General features: G+C 47.7%; 1 protein-coding gene across 2 annotated transcripts in view; it reads right to left on the bottom strand.

The window, feature by feature from the left end:
• Positions 1–1,196: 1,196 nt before the first annotated feature.
• The window catches only part of Tenm2 (teneurin transmembrane protein 2), a 670,345-nt gene continuing 652,378 nt past the window's right edge, over positions 1,197–19,163 (bottom strand). For both annotated transcript variants that reach the window (XM_055604663.1, XM_055604662.1), the window contains 4 exons: positions 17,065–17,361; positions 13,941–15,555; positions 4,880–5,010; positions 1,197–3,335 (listed from right to left, as the gene is read on the bottom strand). In XM_055604663.1, the coding sequence (XP_055460638.1) occupies positions 2,574–3,335; positions 4,880–5,010; positions 13,941–15,555; positions 17,065–17,361 (2,805 nt within the window). In that variant the 3' untranslated portion in view covers positions 1,197–2,573. The remainder of the gene's footprint in view (positions 3,336–4,879; positions 5,011–13,940; positions 15,556–17,064; positions 17,362–19,163) is intronic.

Below are 19,163 nucleotides of genomic sequence, written 5' to 3' on the forward strand. Positions count from 1 at the left end.
TAAAGTATTTGGGGGTACACTATCAAAGATGCTCCAGGGCTGGGTGTGGGGGTACACACCTGTCATCTCAGAACTTGCGTGGTGGAGGTAGCGAGGGTGAGATGTTCAAAGTCAACTTCAACTACATAGCATGTCTGAGGAGAGCTCGGAGTACATGGGGCCCTGTCTCCATGTTCCCTCCCCCTCAAGCAAAACCCAAACAAAAGGAGCCCTTCTTCCCAAACAAAACCCCAAACCAAAATAAAGCAAAACGTTTGTTTGTTTTACTTTTTCAAGATGGTCTAAGGACAGGCTGAATATCCCTAAACAAACAAATAAAACAAAACCCCCCAAAAAAACCCCTCAAACCTTAAGTTTGTGAACACAGACACAAGGCAACTAGAAAATACCAAACGATGAAATTGTTATAGGCTTAAAATTATTAAAAGCACCACGTTGCCAGGTGTGGAGGCACATTTCCTTAATCCCAACACTTGGGAGAAAAGGTAGGCCGTTTCTGCAAGTTTGAACTTGGTCTCCACAGTGAGTTCCCTCAGGAACTTTATAGAGAGACTCCGTCCCACTGTATATCGATGACCTCCAGGTTCTGTGTATCATGTTTATGAACCATAAGTGAATTGCACGCTTGGATCTCTAACTATATATGTGCTCTTGTTCTAAAATTGGAAAAAAATCCTAAACCTCTAGCTTTCCTGGTTCCAAGCTTTTGGGACCAGGGATCCTTGACCCTGACCACTTCCGGCTCTGTGCACCCATCCCAGCAGCTCTTGTTCCTCCGGCCTCTGTTGTAGCAGTTTTAAACTTTCCCAAGGCTGCAACCCTTTAATATAGCTCCTCATGCTGTGGTGACCATCCCCAACCATAAATTTTTTTTTAATTTTTTTATAACTTATCTTTATTTTATGTACATTAGCGTGAAGGTATCAGATCCTTTGGGATGGGCATTACAGACAGTTGTAAGCTGCCATGTGGGTGCTGGGAATTGAACCCTGGTCCTTTGGAAGAGCAGACAATGCTCTTAACCACTGAGCCATCTCTCCAGCCCCCCATAAAATTATTTTTGTTGTTACTTCATAAACCATAATTTTGCTGCTGTTCTGAACTGTCATGTAAATATCTGATATGCAGGTTATCTAACACGTAACCCCCCTCTGAGGGTCGTGGCCCACACGTTGAGAACCGCTGCAATTGCATTATAAAGCATTTCCACAGAAGACCAGTGTCCACAGGAGTTTTAGAGACTTTATTTATGTATAAACAATTTAAACACTTTGCCATAAATTATCTTTGCCTGTCCCTAGTCTTTGCTTAGCAGCAAATTAAAATTAATATAAAAACTCGATGAACAATTCATACATGTATATTACAAAAAAGTTCCTGTACCAAAGTTCTTAGACTTTTTTTTTTGTGAGTTTTTTTTTTTTAATTTTTTAAACTTTTTTTGTTTTTATTTATTTTTTATTTTCTCTCCTCGTGGTGACTGTCATGTGATTGTCTCAGTTTCTGGACCAAACAAACACACTAATAATTTTAAGTCTGAAACAGTGATCGTGCCTTGCGGCGTATGTATGTACAGGGCGATCGGAAGTGGTACCGTTAGCAACAGAGTCACAAATGTCGAACCTCTACCGCCACTGATACCCACGAACTACGGAATCTAAACAGACTACACCCTGTAACTGCGTATTACTGTCCACAATGGAATCTCCAAAGACAAAAAGATTATGAGATTTATGTGTAGTGAGTATAGCCACCGTTTTGAATTAAATTTTACACTCTGCGCTCAAATAAATTAGCTCAGGCCCGACTAAGTAGTGACCTGAGAGTTAAGTGCTGGACGGTATTGTTTTCGCTTTGACTTCTGATATTAATTTTTTTCTTGTGTTTTTCTTTTTCTTTAAAAAGTATTTCCAGTGCTCGCTCCTCCACTTTTGTGCCCCCCCCTCCCCAGGCGCTACACACAAATCACCCCCAAAGTCATGTTTTTTAAATGCACCTGTATTTGCTTAAACGAAAACGTCGGGAAGTGTTTGTCCAACAGTCTGAGTCGCCCTCAGCTGGTCTGGTGACGCCGGCCCTCGTGAATGTCTCTGCGTTGCTCACGTGGTGAATGAGTGAGGTATTAGATGTGAGGCCTTCTCGTCTTCATTTCTTCGTTTGTACGGTCTCGGTGTGTTCGTCTTTTTGTTTGCCTTTGTTTTTGTTTGTTTGTTTGTTTTCTGCTCCTTTCCTTTTGGCTATTCTGCGTCTCTTTTCTGCGGCTAGACCCAGAACAAGTGGGTCATATTTTTAGGGGAACTTGAAACATTTTGTGTGTTTGTTCATTCATTCATTCATCCTTTTTGTTTTCGTTTTCCTCAGAATTTGTGGCCGAGCTCTAGTCTACTTCAGGATGAGGGACTTTGCGCTTGGACAGTAGCATTTGAACTCAAAAAATGTGAGCTTTCTTGCCACTTGGGATCCTAAAGCAGCCTGGCCTCAGTGCCCCTGTTAGGTCTTCATCTCCTTAGGAGAGGAGGTCACAGTTGCTCCTGCTGAGCCACCCAGAGAAGAGGTGGCAGCAGGTTATTTTGTTACCTCTTTCCCATCTCATTCTGTCTTAAGAACTGGATGTTGCTGCTACTGTCTGCCAGCTCCGGGTACTGTTCCACCGGAAGCACGTAATAGCCCTCGTAACCTTGTACCCGTCCCGTGCTCAGGAGCTGCTGCTTCTCACCCTCCGTCCACAGGCGGCTGCCCTCTCTCCCGTCCCTGGCTTTCTGCTGCTCCTTGGCCCAGGCAGTGCCCAGGGCCCTCTGTCTCGCTTGGTCCAGGACTCGGGCCTTCTCTTCGTCCAGCGTGTCAGGGGTGAGGCCATAGCGGATGCTGAGCAGCAGCGTGGAGTACTGGAACTCAATGTTGGTGAACCTTCGAGTCCTGCCATTCACCAGCAGCGTGGGCTGTGACACGGTCACATTCACCCCACTCTCCAGCACCTTGCGCCCGATGGTGGTTCCCAGGGTGACCAGGTCACCATCCGCCGCGCCGATCTTCACGAAGTAGTGCGTGTCCTTGCCCTCAATGCTGTAGTGCATCTTGTCCAAATAGTAGGCGTTGTTCAACACAGATGCCACCTTGCGGCTGTCCTCACTGGCGATGCTGGACACACCTGTGGTCACCCGCCCTTCTTTGATGGCAAACATGATGCCTTTGCCGATGATCGGCGTGGTGGTAGCAAACCAGTGGCCTGCTTTCTCTCGGATGCTGGCATGGAGCTTTTTAGAGATGACCTGTCCTTCCAGAGCCAGGAAGGCCTGGTTATGCCTCTCTGTTGTCTGCTGGACTCCTGTGATGAGCTGTAGGCACAAGGCAAAAGGAAAAGGTCAGAAGGCAGTGTAGACAGTCTCTGAAACAGAAACTAGAGAGAGAGATCTGGGTGCTCCCCTTTAGGGTTTACTATGCTGTGCCGGTACACACCGATACAGCCCCATGTGGCTGGTTCCCAGTCCCCTAACGGGATGCTCTGCCAATCTTGTCAGCACGCCACTCACTGAAAGATGCCGAAAGGGGGTCTCCATCTTGTCTGAGTCTGCATTCCCTCAACTGTGTGAGCCAGGGAATTTGTGTTTGTGGTGCAGCAGCTGCCTGGGTGGTGCCAGGGATGTCCTGACGTGGGCCCAGGTGTCTGAGCAGCTGGCAGTCCCAATGTTGTAACCAGCCCTGCTCCAAAACCAGGGGCTTGGATATTTACTGCCTTTACTCAGTGAGGCCAGCCACGGAGGGATCAGTGGGACTCACTGCCCTGTAAGTAAAGCAGCTGTCAGGTCACTGTGCTGAGGCGGCATCCTAGCCAGGTACTCTAGGTGATTTGTGTGCATAGTCATATTTGAGAGCTCTAGGCTAAGAGACCCAGGCTGCGAGGGCCCAAGGGAATGACTATCCCCTCCTCCCCACTTTGAGCCCTGTGCTTTGTTGGATCTCGGCCCTGGTTCTGCAGAGGAATGAAATCACCATTATCTCCTTGGCCTTGAGTTCTCCACTCACAAATGACAACTTGTCTCAATTGGTGGTTGGGGGACAGGCTGGGATAATGGAAGAGGCTGTGTTTGGGAGGTAACGGCACTTAGATAAATGAGAGAAATGATGGCTATTCATCCACTGAGTGGTCCCTGAGGGGCAGGATGGGTAGAATGCCATTCTCAATTACCCAGAAGCTCCTCCTTGTCTCTCTATAGTCACACAATCTGGCTGACTATTCAGAGCAGCTGAGACCTTCTAGACTTCCACAGAGCAGAGCCCCAGTACTGTATCATGGGGGTGGGGTGTCTGGCCAGCTCAACGCAGTTCTCCAGCTGCTCAGCTGCTCGTGGCTGAGGTCTCAGCTGCACCCAAATTGAAACTGACCACCTTTTGGTTGTCAGAGGAAGACCCAGGCACACATTATGTTCTAAAAAACTCAATCTGTATGCATTTGGGCCATAACGCCATGAGGTTTTATGTAGGGCATAAAAATGTTCTTTAATGGGACAGAAACTGCAAACCACAGTTTTATTACATCCCATAAAAGCTGAAAGGGTTATGATCTTACAGCAGTGCCGATGGCAGGTTGCCACTGGATTTCTCAGGGCTATTGTTAATCAAGGAGTGACCAGAGGGTAGATACTGAATAGATAATGATACCACAATTAAGGTAATTATTGAGGTTGGGAAGAAATATGGGCAAGGATGGCAAGGATGGCAATGGCATTCTCTCTGCCGGGGAAGTAAGTCTCTGTTCCTGCACAGCTTTTATACCCAGCCTCAGTGGTCTTTTCCCAAGTGCCTCCTGTGTGGCACTATCTATGAAAAGGAACTCTTGTGAGTTCTTGTCAAGTGCCCTCCCCCTGACTCTGCCACTTACCTGTCCATTCTCACTTGCTTGACTTTCTGACAATTCATAGGGGGGAGGCACAAAATACATTTTGGCTCTTGGGAATCCAGGAATGATGTTGCTGAGCTGAAATCCAAACATCACAAGCCAGCTTTTCACATCTATGGCAGAAGAAAAAAATAAAGACTTCTGAAACCACAGGGATGGGAGGCTGCAGGGGGGTCTTGCAAAACACAAAACAAAATGGGTGGTTAGGTGTGAGATCTAAGAGAAGAGGGTGGCGATATCTGGGAACAGGAACCAGAGATTCTTTAAAAAAATATTTTTTAAAAAATGTGTGTTAGTGTACCTAATGCATGGTACCCACAGAGGCTGGAGGAACTGGAGTTTTAGATGGTTGTGAGCCACCACGTCAGTGCTAGCAACCAAACCTGGGTCCTTTGCAAGAGCTCTTAACTGCTGAGCTATCTCTCTGTGTTCCAGAGATTTCTTATATGTGTCCAAGGAAGAAGCTGTCACTCTCAGTGTGGTCGCTGATAACCACCATGTCATGATTACAATGGTCAGTTGTAGAATGGACAGATACCAACTTCAAGTGCCCTTGCTGTGTGACCTTGGCTAGGTTTCTGTCGGTCTGTTAACTTTAGGTTCTTCAGTTTTGAATTAAGACTGTAATTTTTCCCACCTCACTGGGTTGATGTGACCAGAGGAGGAAACATGTAAAAAGCTCTCTATAGAGTCGGGTACTTGGATAACTCAACTAATACATGTTTCTTTTGAAGGAGTTCATACAAACTATTTTTTAGACTTGTTTTTTTCATGTCCTTTATGTATATGGGTGTTTTTTTTTTTCTGCCTGCACACCAGAGGAGGGCATTGGATCTCGTGGGACTAGAGTTATAGATGGTTGTGAGCCATTGTGTGAGCCCTTGATCGCTGAGCCATCTCTCCAGCCCCTCATATGAGATATCACAGGCCAGGCAGTGTGTCAGAAGCTAGAGGCAGTCACCATCCAGGAGGACGTGTATCGAATGTGATCGTGGTGCAAGACCTTTGGGTTGGGGCTCTACGCTGAGGCTGGCTCACGGGGGAAAGTCTTCAGGGCTAGAAATGATGATGAACAGACTTTTTGTCCTTAAGTCCATTTCTCTAGACCTCCTGTCCTTCAGAGAGAGAGATCAAGAGACTCACCCTATTACAGGTGGAGCACCCCAGCCATTGCATTTGGACTTACGAGTCCTACACATCTTGTGGATGGTCCAGTTTTTCTGAGTAAGACAGCATCCCCTAACGCATCCTGACCTCCTGCCACCATGACCCAAGGAACCCCATACTCCTGCCTCACTGCATTTCCATGCTCCTTAGAACCATCAGGCTGGAGTCCAGAAGGACCGAGCTCATTATGCTCCTCATTTCTACTCATGAAGGCACCCTGAAGACCGGTGTCACATCCTGGGTTTGCTTCTTTCCTGTTCCCTTTCTACCTTTTTAAAGTTCTGAAATATTCCGCTGGGTTCCTGGAGTTCAAATCTGCCTTTAGGAAAGCCTGCCATGTCTTCAGATTTTAATAGCCACTTTCCTATCTTGCTACAATTCGAGCTATTTCTTCTCACAGGGCACTCTTCTCTCTGCCTTTGTATACGGCCTCTGGACCATGGCTGACTTTGGGCTACTCACCTGAGTTCTGTGAGGTGTACTGCCTCTGTCTCTGATCCTGAACTAATTCTTATTGATTTCATTAGACAAGCATCTGGCCCCTTGGTTCCCTGACCTCTTTTCACATCTCAGTTTTGGACCTTTTCACCTATAATTATGGTCCTACCTTACGTCAGTTTCATACATACAACCCTTTGGCTTACAAACTGGGTACATATCCTGACTAACCCCTAGGCTCATTCTTTGGGGGTGTACTTGAAGATCTGCTTTTACTTCCTCATGCTTGCTTGGTGAAATCATAGTACTAATTAAATCCAAGTTATCAGCTCTTCCACTTTTGCATCTGTGCGGCTGAATAATGATGTAGAAACACCATCACCATGCTTACAGGTGTCACTGAAAACCCAACCATGGATCTCCAGGGTGCCTTACTGCTTCCTGCAATCCTTCTGTCTTCCTTCATTCCTTTCAGCTGTTCACTCACTGTCCTGCATTATCTCTGTCTTTGTATTTATTTTATCTATCTATCTATCTATCTATCTATCTATCTATCTATCTATCTATCCATCCATCTATCTCTATTATTTATCTATGTATCTATCTATGTATACATCTTTATCTGTCTATCAATCTTTTTTTTTGAGATATGCTCTCATATGTAAACCAGGCCAGACTAGAACTTGTGGCAATCCTCCTGCCTCCACCTCTCATGTGCATGATTGGGACATGCACCGCTACATTTGGCTCTTTTTTCTCCCTCTCGTGTGTATTTTATGTTTTACCTCCCAAACTCTACAATCTGCTCTCCTTCCCCCCTGCTGTCAACCTCGTTTCCTACTTTTCTGCAGAAACTGAGGCATCCAGAGAGGGATTTCTTCCAATGCTATTCCATTTGCCTATAGCACTGTGGCTGAGCCTCTGCATTCTTGAACTCTGCTTTTTTCCTATCCCACAATGATGCTTGGTATGAAACAGATACTCAGTAAGTACCTGCAGACGTTCCTGGTAAAGGATTTCCCGTGCAGCACAAGCGCCACAGAGGACTCCTCTATACTTTCCCTGGAAACATGTCTGTTGGGGGCCAGGTGTGACTCTTTTCTGTCCTAGGACAGTTGTGGAAGTTGGACATTGTTGTTGACACTAAATAAAGGCACAGAATAGCTCTCTCTGAGAAGTAACCTGTCACCGACGGTTCTGTGAGAACACATTCTGTCTTTGAATGACCCAGGGATTACACATATGGGCGAGACACAGCTCAGGGTCATGTGAGGGCCTGTGGTCCATTGGCAGGGTACTTGCCTAGCATGCATGAGTTCCCGAGTTTAATTCCCAAAACCACAAAGATAAAAACAACATGAGAGTCAAGGAGAGATGGTTCAGCCCTTAAGAGCACCGCTGCTCTTCTAGAGGATCTGGGTTCAATTCCCAGCACCCATATGGCAGCTCACAACTTCCTGTAGCTCCAGTTCCAGGGGGTCTGACACTCCACCATAGACAGACATGCAGGCAAAATACCAATGCACATAAAATAAAAACAAATAAATCATAAAAAGAATGTTATTCTGCCTGGTGTGGTGGTGCATCTTTTTACCCCAGCATTTGAGAAGCAGAGGCAGGTGGTCTCAGCCTGGTCCACATAGTACATTTCAGGCCATACAGGGCTGATAGATAGTAAAACCTTGAAAAAAATGCTATTCACAATAGCTAAGAAATGGGATCAGCCTAGATTAACATGAATTCCCTTAACAATGAATAGATAAAGAAAATGTGGCACCTGTACAGAAAGCATATGTTTATTTATTTAGGTTTTTTTTGAGATAGGTTTTCACTGTGTAGCCTTGGCTGACCTGAAACTCAACCTGTAGACCAGGCTGGCCTTGAACTCATAGAGATCCACCTACCTCTGCCTCCCTGAGTGCTGGGATTAAAGGTGTGCATCACCACTGCCTGGCTCACAAAATGATTTTATTTAGTTGTAAAGAAAAATGAAATTGTGACATTTGCAGGAAAATGGATAGAAACACTTATGTTAGGTGGAATGAGCTGGACTCTGACAACTGCCATGTTTTCTGTCCTGTGGGAATCCTGTTCTTATGTAAGAGTATATGTGTGTTGTAAGTAGAAACTGTGGCTCTTATGTTGCTTCTCAGAGAAGGTTCTTCCATGCCCCTAAGTCGGTGTCAAAGTCAAGATTGACCATGAGAAGGAAGAAATACAAAGTGTGTGAGTATGTGTGTGTGTGTGTGTGTGTGTGTAATAGAACAGATATGATATAAATCCAGAAGGGGGGCTGAATGGGGAAAGTGATGAATGATGGGGAGTGGAGAGCATAGCATAGTTGGGGGCATATAAGAACAAAGTATGTATGGAAATGCCATACTGAAACCCATTACTTTATATTTAAAAATGCCAAAACAAATAAATAAAAATAAAAAGACATACAGGTTTGAAATTGTCTTGAGAAGTACATGGTGGGGGGTGCTGGGAGGAGGCTTAGGTGGTAAGTGCATTCTTCATAAGCATGGGGACCCGAGTTCACATCCCCAGTACCCACATAAAACTCTGGATGTGGCAGACATGCCTATACTCCTAGCGCTAAGGAGGCAGAGACTGGCAGGCCTCCAAGGCTTGCTGTAGCTTAGGCAAGAGACTCTGTCTCATAACATTAGGTGGAGAGAGACAGGGAAAGATACGTTGGTCTTTGTCCTGTGTGCACGCACACACACGTACCTATCCATGCACATCCTAAAACAGATGCACACCCCCACACACTAAGAGATAGCTAGATGACAGATAGAGAACACATTGATATCAATCAGAAATGCCTGGCTTTATTCTAGACGAATCACAGCACACCCACCATGGCGAGCCAGGTGCTCAGTGCCGCAGGACACTGGTTTCCAACTTTGGATATTTATGCCCACTTGCGATGACTTTTTATTCTCTGTCACACCCAGGTGTCACCTGTGCCATTATTTACTTACTAACCTAAAAACAAATACATTAAAAAAAAAAAACTTGGGGAAATAATTTAGAAAAGGAATTCCCCATCACTGCCTCACAGGGCAGCAGACTGATTTGCAAACCAAAAACTAACCATAAAACTTAAGAAGAGACAAAGGCAAGAGCTTCCCTGCAAACGCCATTTAGGTCTCCGCTACAGAGCCTTAGTCCTGCTCTCTTGGTTGAAAGAGGAGATGTGTTAATGGGCAAGGGGAGTCTGCTACACGTCAGCATTAAGGGAAAGAGCTCAGAGACCAGGAGGGGTGGCTAATTCTCCACAGTGCTCATGGCACTGGATCCCTCGTCTGTGTGCCATAGAGACCTGCCCAAATTTCACTAGGACAGGACTTGTGGGAAATCTCAAGAGCACGTGAATTCCCTGTCTCCACCATCATCTTTCTCCTTTGAGCAACTCCCTACCTAGCCCAGTTCTCCTCAGTGAGGACAGCACATCTCTGGGCGGAAAGCTGCTGTTTTGAGTCAGACTTAGTCATTTGGGAAGGGGAGTGTCCACCGCAGCCCAGCATATGTCAGAGAACAACCTGAGGGGGCTGATTCTCTCCTTCCACTCTGGGTCCCGGGATGGAACCCAGGTTGGCAGGCTTGTCAGCAAGCGCCTTCACCCACTGTACCATCTCACCTGCCCAAGACCAGGGATTTTAAAGTGCTCACCTGTGAACGGAATCGTTAGTCAGCTCCTTTTTATTTTTCCTTTTCCTCCTCAGCCTTTTTCCTTCTCTTCCCTTTTTTCTTCTAAAGTTCCTTCCTTCCTTCCTTCTTTCCTTCCTTCCTACCTTCTTCCCCCCACTCCCCACCCACTCTGCTGTCTCTACAAGTGTGCCCTGCCATACAGGCTCTGCTCTGGAGTTTCTGACATACTTTGCTTCTCATGTAAACCTGTGAAACCTCTCTATTCAAGATAGGTATCATATACTGGTCCCTTCAGGGGCCATGCAGGTCCTTCGAGTCCCTTTAGAGTGGCAAGTGTGATGGAGGACAGGCCCCCTAAACAAATGGTCTGTCTAGAGACAGATGACGAGGCAAGTTCTGGCAACACAGCCACTCCTAACAGCTTTCGGCCTCTTCTTATTGTCTCCCTAGTTTGGGACCATGCCACCACTGCTGCCATTGCCGCCACCGCAGCCGCCACCGCAGCTGCCACCGCTGTATACTCTCTGAAAACTGTCACAGCGCCTTCAAGTGTTAAGTGTTAATATGCAAAGAATATGACATGAAATGGGTGTGGCTCTCCTCAGAGAGATTAAACACACAATTCCACTCAACTGCATCATGTCTTCAGCTTGTGGATCCAAGACTCTTCAGAGAGAAAGGGAAAGAGGGACTATGCTCCTCCTAGAAGGTTCACTTAGCTCCAGTGTCTGGGGCTTATCCTCTCCTAAAGCCATCGATTAGCTCAGTCTGAATTTACTTCAATGTGCATCTGGAGGTTTTGCCCATATTCCCACAACACTGTGTCAGCGTGTCTCCACTCTGCTGTTGGGATCATTAATGAATGTATGATTAGCCCTCACTGTGCGCCTGGCCGATCCATTGTTTTCCCACCTCCACAAGGTGAGTGTAATTATTGCCATTATTTTGCAGTTGAGAAGACTAAGGTTCAGAAAGCTCAAGGCATTCCTGTAAGTCACACAGCAAGTGAGTGGTGAGACCAGATTTGGTGTTCGGGTAGGTACTCAGATTCTGACCTCAGCAGGACATGGCGGAGGACCAGGTAGTATACAGGCTGTGCGTGAGTCCGCTGTGTCCAAGACTGATAATTTCCCTTTGTGCTGAATTTTTTTCTGCCCCCGTGTTCTTTGGAGAACATGGAGCTTTTTCCTGCATCAGGAGCAGCCACTTTCTTTCAGAGAGCTGTTTCCAAACAACGCGATAGCTCTGGATTCCAGAGAGAGAGAGAGAGAGAGAGAGAGAGGCGGGGGTCTATTCTTTGTGCTCCTCCTGACTACATCTTAATTACCTCTTCTGCTTAGGTTGTGAGAAGCAGGTCCAAACAGTCTTCGAGTCTCCTATGTGGTAGATGAAGGCTGATTTGGCCAGGCCGCGCTGGCGAGCCAGCATTAGAACTTCGGAGAATGATCTGGTGTTCTCTGCTGAGCCCATTCTCCTAGGGTCAGCTGGTAGAAGCAGGTGGCTGCAGGTGTGGTCCTGCCTGGCCTGGCCACTCTCCCAGCTCCCCTTCTCAGCTGCCCCTGCAGCTTCTGTGAATCTGCCCTTTATTTTACACTCTCTCTAATGGTTTCTAGATTCAATTTGGCTGGACTTCGTTCAAATTGATTTGATTCCCACTTATCCGGTCTCCATGAAGCCCTGAGATTAGGAAAGCCATCTTGCTATTCAGAAAGCCCTGATAATCTCATTTTTCTTTTTCTTTTTCTCCCAGGGAAGTAGGAACATAGTTGAGGGTCTGGGTGAGCCTGTGAATGGTTTCATTTGAGCCTTGGCAGCAGCAGGTATTCTGTGCAGCCCCTTCTGTGGGCTTTTCTTCATTCACTTCTGGCTGATTAATTTCTAAGGAGTCCAGTGCTAAGCAAGTCTGTGTGAAGCATATCTGTATGAGGCATATTTGTTCCTTCATTCACCAAGCTGAGACAGATGTGCTCTGCCTCTGCCTTCACTGGGTTTCTTCTTCTCAAACACGCTTAGCCTCTCTCTTCCACCTCAAAAATGTCTCTACACAAATGTCACCTGCTCAGCAAGGCTCTCTGTGTAGGAGAGAGGGCATTTCTATCACTCTACAGCTAACCCGTGTCCTGTTTTATTCATCACAATTACATGTGTGTGTGCATGTGTGTGTGTCTTCCTGAGAGGTACAGTGAGTTGGGGACAAAATCCTGCCAAGCAATGGGGAAAAGAGGAAGGTTTGGCAGGGCATCAGGGTAGGCAGAGGCTCCTGGTGGGGCACCATATAGCTTAGCTGTAGCTCCTGGGTTAAAGAGGTTCCGGCTGCTTTGCCTGGACGTAGATGCTGGTTTCAATTCCTAATGGTGTGAAACTTGTCAGTGACATTGTGTGGCCACAGCTGACCTTGGAATATACCCAGGCAGCCCTGTGCTCCAGGCACCTGTGGCCTCTTTTCCCATTTTAGGGGGTGGGGTAGACAAAGGGTCACCTGAGATCCTTATGGTCAGAACTAAGAAGTGTGGGTGTTCTGGGACTTGGGGAGCCTTGGTCTTGGGTTTTCTTTATTATTCATCTATAGAATTTATGGCCAGATGATATTATCCTTGACTGCTTGCTGGAAGTTGGACCCAATAGACCTGCTTCATCTGCGTCCATTCATCCGTCCGTCCATCCATCCATCCATCCATTTCTTTTTCTATTTTCTTGAGAATAAGCGCTCTGCCTTGCTCCAAACTATCTTATGTCTACTATCCCTAAAAAAACTCCAGCATCTTTTCTGGATGGGTGGAGGGATAGATGAATAGAAGAGTGGGCATGGAACCTCATTTCACAGATTTCTTGATTATTTTGTGAAGTAGATTAACTTTCCCTGAAAGAGCCTCTGTACACACCCATCTGCGAGCTTCTTGTGTCCTCCTGACTTTTGTTTATAGTCTTTTTTCAGCCTTGAGTCAAGGTAGGTCACTTTCCTTCTTCAGGCTCAATTTGACACAGGTCCTTCTATATTAAGCCTCATCTTTCAAATATGAATCAGTACACATATACACACAGATGCACAAACACACACACACACACACACACACACACACACACACACACACACACACATACACACACATTATACACACTTACTTGAGAGAAAAGTAGCGTATCCACCATTGTATCCCAGGAATGTCATATGGTGTTACTCTACGAATGCTTTTTGAATAAGTAACTGAGCAGACATCTATGAGACTTCCATCTGTGCCACTGCTGTCTGTCTGTCTACATATTTCACCAGGGAAACCTCTGGAGGTCAGGAACAGGGGGTTAGGCACCTGGTACCTGTGCTAACTCATTTGCTTTGTTATTGGTGATAACGTTAACGACACAGGAGAAGTGAGGCCAGGGCTTTACCTAGAACAGAGGTCACTTCTCGTCATTCTCCATGGGAGTGCCCTTCACAGAGGAGGAAACTTCCTAGAGAGGCTGGGCCACTTGCCCTAGGCCTTTTGGCCTATTAACGGAAGGGAGAGAATTCGAACTGTATGTTTCAGACGTGGGCCTCTCTTTCAGCCAACCCCTTCTGCTGGGGTAGGAAGGGCTCTCAGGAAAGTCACTTCAATGGAACAGACGTGAAGTGGTCAGGAAATGCCCCAGGATATCCCCCCTTCCTGTGCCTCTGCTTTCCTGGGTTGCCAGCACTGGAGTTCTACCATCAGGTGTAAGATCCTTCCCCTGATGCCCAGCAGTCCCCCAGGACAGCCACCTGACCAGAAGTTACCGCCACACCCGGGCGACAAAGTCTCACCTGTCACGTAGTTCTTCAAATCCAGTTCATTGCTCAGCGGGTTGTTGTTCTTGAACATGTACAGGTTGAAGGGGGCCGGCTCCTTGCCCACGTTCCTCCACATGGTGTAGTCGGGGGATGTCCAGCGTCCGGCCAGCACGTCATAGTCACGCTGAGTAAAGTGGACAAGCTTGGTGAGCGGGTCATAGAGGCCCCCGTGGAAGCCGATGACCATCTGAAAGTCCGGATTGGAGTCATAGTAAATCTCCCCATAGGCCGTGTACTGCAGTTGCTTGATCATGAGCCCATTGATGCTGAACACAGCCAGGGGGGTCCCGGTGTTATCCGAGGCAACGTAGTACTCCTCCCCGCTGCTGCTCTCCATGGCAAAGAGGTGGCCCTGGAGGTCATAGTAGAGCGAGGTGATCTCGGAGTTGGAGTGGTTATAGACGTGGGTGATACGTGTGGGATTGTGGAGGTCAGAGTAGAAGTACTGCAGGTGGTGGCCCAGGTTGGTCTTGTAGGAAGCTCGGCGGCCCACGCCATCGTAACGGTACTGCACGCTCCACCCGCTGGCCTTGTTATACGCTCTTGTTAGAAGGCCCTTGGAGTTGTATTCGAAGATGTCAGACCCCCTCTGGCACAAGTAGCCATCGTCATCGATTTTGTACTGCACGTCCCCCAGCCTGGTTATCCGGTCACGGAGGTCGTAGCGTAAGGGCATGAGGCGAGCACTGTTTCCTGGGTTTAGCAAGTGCAAGTTCCCATTGAGGTCATAGCTGTAGCGCCAGGTAGGTCGGTCATTGACGGCCACACTCTGGAGCTGGCCATCCCCATCATAGTCATAGGTGTACTTTGTGGTGTTGGCATAGGGCCCCAGTTTCAGTTCCCTCTTGATGACCCTGCCCATGCTGTCATATTGCACGGTCATCCAGTACATGAGGGACCGGAACATCTCATATTGCACTTCCTTAATGCGCCCATGGGTGTCAAAGTGCTTGCTCAGTGTCATGACGGCGGTGGTGATGATCTGGTTGATGTCATAGTAGATGACCCCAAACTTGCCGAAATGTTCTACCTTCCCGGAGATCTCGTCGTAGCGGTAGAGGTCAACAGGAAGGGGGGTCTCGCTTATGACAGGCTTGATGCTGGCAATGCGGAAGCTGTTATCGTGGTAGGTGTAATCAAACCTGGCATTGATCATGCCTTCCTCAGAGAACCTGTAAATCTGTTTGTCCACAAGGGGCCCGACCTTTCGGTACCTGATGGTACAGGAGAAGCCCCCGCTTTGGAGATTGACCATCTTCAGAACACCGGTGGTCTCGTCATAGCCAAAGGTGACCGCAGTGCTGTCGTAGACTATCTCCGATAACTTGGAGAGTTTTCCATACTTGTAGAACACCTGCCGCCCAGTGCCCAGGAAAGATGTCTTTAGAATGCGGCCATCATCACTGTAGTCAAAGATGACGGAGGCATTGCTCTCAGGTGGGTTGTAAATGTTTCGGATGTAGCCAATGGAGGTGTGTGTGGACATGCTGTGCCGGGCGACACTGGGCATAGTGACTGCATGGAGGCGTTCAGAGGAGTCATATTCAAATATGTACTGACGTTGGCTCTGCAGCAGGAGGACCATGGACTGGGAAGGAAATAGGAACAGATGAGTTGGCTCTTTTTGACCAAGCACCCGGATGAGAGAATTAACCCCATTTCAAAACCATGGAGGGTGGAGGACTTCCCCCCCATTTTTCTTTCCTTCCCTTTCTTTTTCCCTCCTTTCCCTTTTCCTTCTTTTCTTCCTTTTCCCCTCCCCCTTCCTTCTTGCTTGCCTTTCTCCTTCCTTCCTTCTTTCATTTCTCCTTTCTTCTTTTCTTCCTCATTTTTCTTCCTTCCTTCCTTCCTTCCTTCCTCCTTCATTCTTTCCTTTCTTTTTCTTTAGCCCTGTCTGCCTTGGAACCCACTCTGTAGACGAGGCCGGCCTGCATCCCACGGAGATCCACCTGACTCCATCCGTCTCCCAAGCACTGGGATTTAAGGCACGTACCACCACATTCGATTGTGTGGGCCTTGGACCAAAGACTGAATAGGCTCACACGGCACTGATGGTTCATGGGGCTAGCTCAGAGCAGATCTGAGGCTCTATAGACGAGGCTGGCCTCAAACTCTTAGAGATCTGTCTGCTGGGTCTGCCTGGAAGGGGCTGGAGCTAAAGACATATACCACCACATGCCGTACTACCTTATTGTTTGAAATAAGGTTTCTCACTGGACCTAAACCTGCCATTTTGTTTAGGCTGGCCGGTCAAACTTCCAAGAGTTTCCTGTCTCCATGCTCGCTCCTCCAGGATTGCAATTACAGGTGCGTGCCACCATGTAAATTCCATGTACATTCTGGGGATTTACATGGAAGTGGCAAGCGCTTTACTCGCTGAGCTATCTCCCCAGCCTCTGCGAGTTATCCATGTGACGTTTGGGTCAGAGAGGAAAACTCCAGCCTGTACCATGGGCGAACCAGACTAAAGGACCTGCCCAGTGACTAGATGGCCAAGGAGGCCTTTCAAGGTCCCAGCAAGTGCTCTTAGAAGGCCTCTTCATTCTGTTCTTCCACGAGGCCTGCCTCCAGCAAGGATCCCCACATCCATGCTTTCAGACACAGGGGACTATCAGAGAGAATCTGCTGGCTGCTCTGGCCGAAGTGGGAAGGTGTAGCTGTGTGTACTTGAGTTTCCAGCAGATTTCCTTCCCCTAGCGGCTTAATTTAGGGCAAGCAGAGTTCCCAATTTATGTGCAATGCTTTGTCTTGCTGTCAGTGGTTCTGTTGATTCAACATCACTGCCTTTTCTGTTTTCATTTTTGTTTTCTTAATTAAATAAAACAATCCATCCTTTTTGCCATTACTGGCTGTCTAGCATTTTTTTTCTTTTAATGGTAATAGTGCCGATCTATGAATAACATAGCTTAGTTTCCTGGGGACTCTTTCTCTTTCCCAGTGTCGGGGGAACATGAAGGGAGCCATGTGGAGTTATTAAAAATGTTAAGATAACTTATGGCTAGAGAGCTCAGGCTGGCCGGAAGAGGGCATTTACCAGGATGGTGGGGGAAAGCAGGGCAGAAGCCCTGCTGATGGGCCATGCAACTTGATCACCCACCTTGTCAAGATAGGAATAGCTCCAGACTTTCCCGTCGGCGAACATGCGGGACACAATCCGGCCCTGCTTGTCAATATCCGTCCTCTCACTCATGGCCCCGCGCTGGAGGCCAGCCAAGCGCCCATTGAAGAAGTAGGAGACGTTGACAGCTGCCAGCCCACTGCTCGGGAGCCACAGGAAGGGACGGCCCACTTGATCATAAATGATCCTCAGGGTGAACTTCCGGTGGTCATCATAGATCTTCTCCGTCCGGATATTCCGGTCATAGTCAATGGACAGGAGGTTCCTCCCATGGACCTAGAGAAACACAAAGGTCCTGGTTTGAAAGGCATGTACCAGGCTGCTGCTGCGGTGGTCAAGGAGTTAAGGGTGCAGAGGAGGAAGAAAGCCGGTATTCCATTTGCTTTTAGAGTAGCATTTCTCTACACAAGGTTTGCACTGGGACAGAAGTGAGGCTGCTTTGGGTCAGATTTGGCTTCTCTGAGTACACAGGCAGCCCTTGTACTGCGCAATCACGAAAGGCTGCCACCCCAGGCTGGAAAGTGCCCACGGTGAGACCGCAGTGTACAAAGCACACAGCTGCACACCACGGCCCTGACGCAAGGCTTCTGAGCACTTCACCTGTCCACCCTCACAGCCAGACAGTGTATATTTTTCTACAATATAACCTTCTCTTTTGGGAGGGTGCGTATCTTCAGTCACCAACTCTAGTAATGTTTAAGAGCAGGTGTTGTGATTTCTTATGCAATACTGCAGCTAAAGCGGGGGTTGCAGAGGGCTGGGCAACCCACATTTTACAAAGATCCGGGAATATAAATATAAAAATATAACTACAAAATTCCAATAGGAGGGCCTTTATTTTAAATATCTAGAGAAAAAATCTTGCCATTGTGAGGGTTTGCAAGATACTGTTGAGGAGACCTCTGTAGGGCTGTGAATTCCAACAAAGGGAAAAAAGTGATTTACTTAGATTTGAAAGGAACAGGGGAACACGTCCAGACATAATTTAATATTTATTTAGAAGTTGATCTGATCAGAGGAGAAAGTCTGTCTCAAAAGGCAGAGCCGGGAGACTAGACTCTGGTTAGGGGCAAAGGAGAGGGGCTCCTGGGACCCGGAGAGCCCCAGCGCATGGCTGCGAGTGAATGAAAGGAAGCTGGCTCAGCCCAGACTCTTACAACATAATTTACTGCAACTCCGCAAGTCCCTGGGGTGGCTGCCGAGAGCGGGGGGAGACACAAACATGCCGGGAGAAGAGTCGGTAGCTGTCTGCTGCCTCCTCACCTGCCCCTCCTAACCGGGCCGCACTCGGCGAAGATGGCTGTGATGACGGCAGGAATGCTGACAAGATGCATGCGTGCCGAGCTCTGGCACAGACAGGGGTCGGGTCAGAGGCTGCCCATCCACTGCTCAGTTAGTGCTCACAGAAACCACTTGTCACAAGAGGAAAGCGAGAGACCACATAACGTGCTCCAGGTCACACGGCACGGGGCTGTGGGATGGCTCGGCGGGGTGGGCATGAGGATCTGAGTTGAGGCGCCCGCATCCGTGTAGGGAGCTCAGTGTGACTGTGTGTACCTGTTACCGCAGGGCTGTGCGTGTGTGCGCGTGCGCGCGCGCGTGCGAAGAGAGAAGATGGCTGGGGCTTGCTGGACGCCATCTAACTTCCAGCGTCAGCGACAGACCCTGTCTCTAGAAAATAAGGTGGACAGTGACAGAGCAGTTACAGACAGTTGTGAGCTGCCATGTGGATGCTAGGAATTGAGCCTGGGTCCTCTGAAAAAGCTGGTGCTCTCAACTTCTGAGCCATCTCTCCATCCATAGTGCTAGATTTTTTTTTTTTTTTTTTTTTTTGAGACAGGTTTGCTCTAGGTAGCCCTGGCTGTCCTAGAACTCATTCTATAGACCAGGCTGGCCTTGAACTCAGAGATCCGCTTGTCTCTTTCTGTATGTGTTTGTGTTTATGTGTATAAGAACATATATGTAGAGGCCAGATGTCAATATTGGGTCTGTGGTCTCCATTCGTGGGCATAGGTAGACACACGAATACATCACACACACACACACACACACACACACACACACACACACACACACAC

This window comes from Psammomys obesus, unplaced genomic scaffold (genome assembly GCF_907164565.1).
Source record: "Psammomys obesus unplaced genomic scaffold, mPsaObe1.curated_primary_1811, whole genome shotgun sequence".
NCBI classification, from domain to species: Eukaryota; Metazoa; Chordata; class Mammalia; order Rodentia; family Muridae; genus Psammomys; species Psammomys obesus.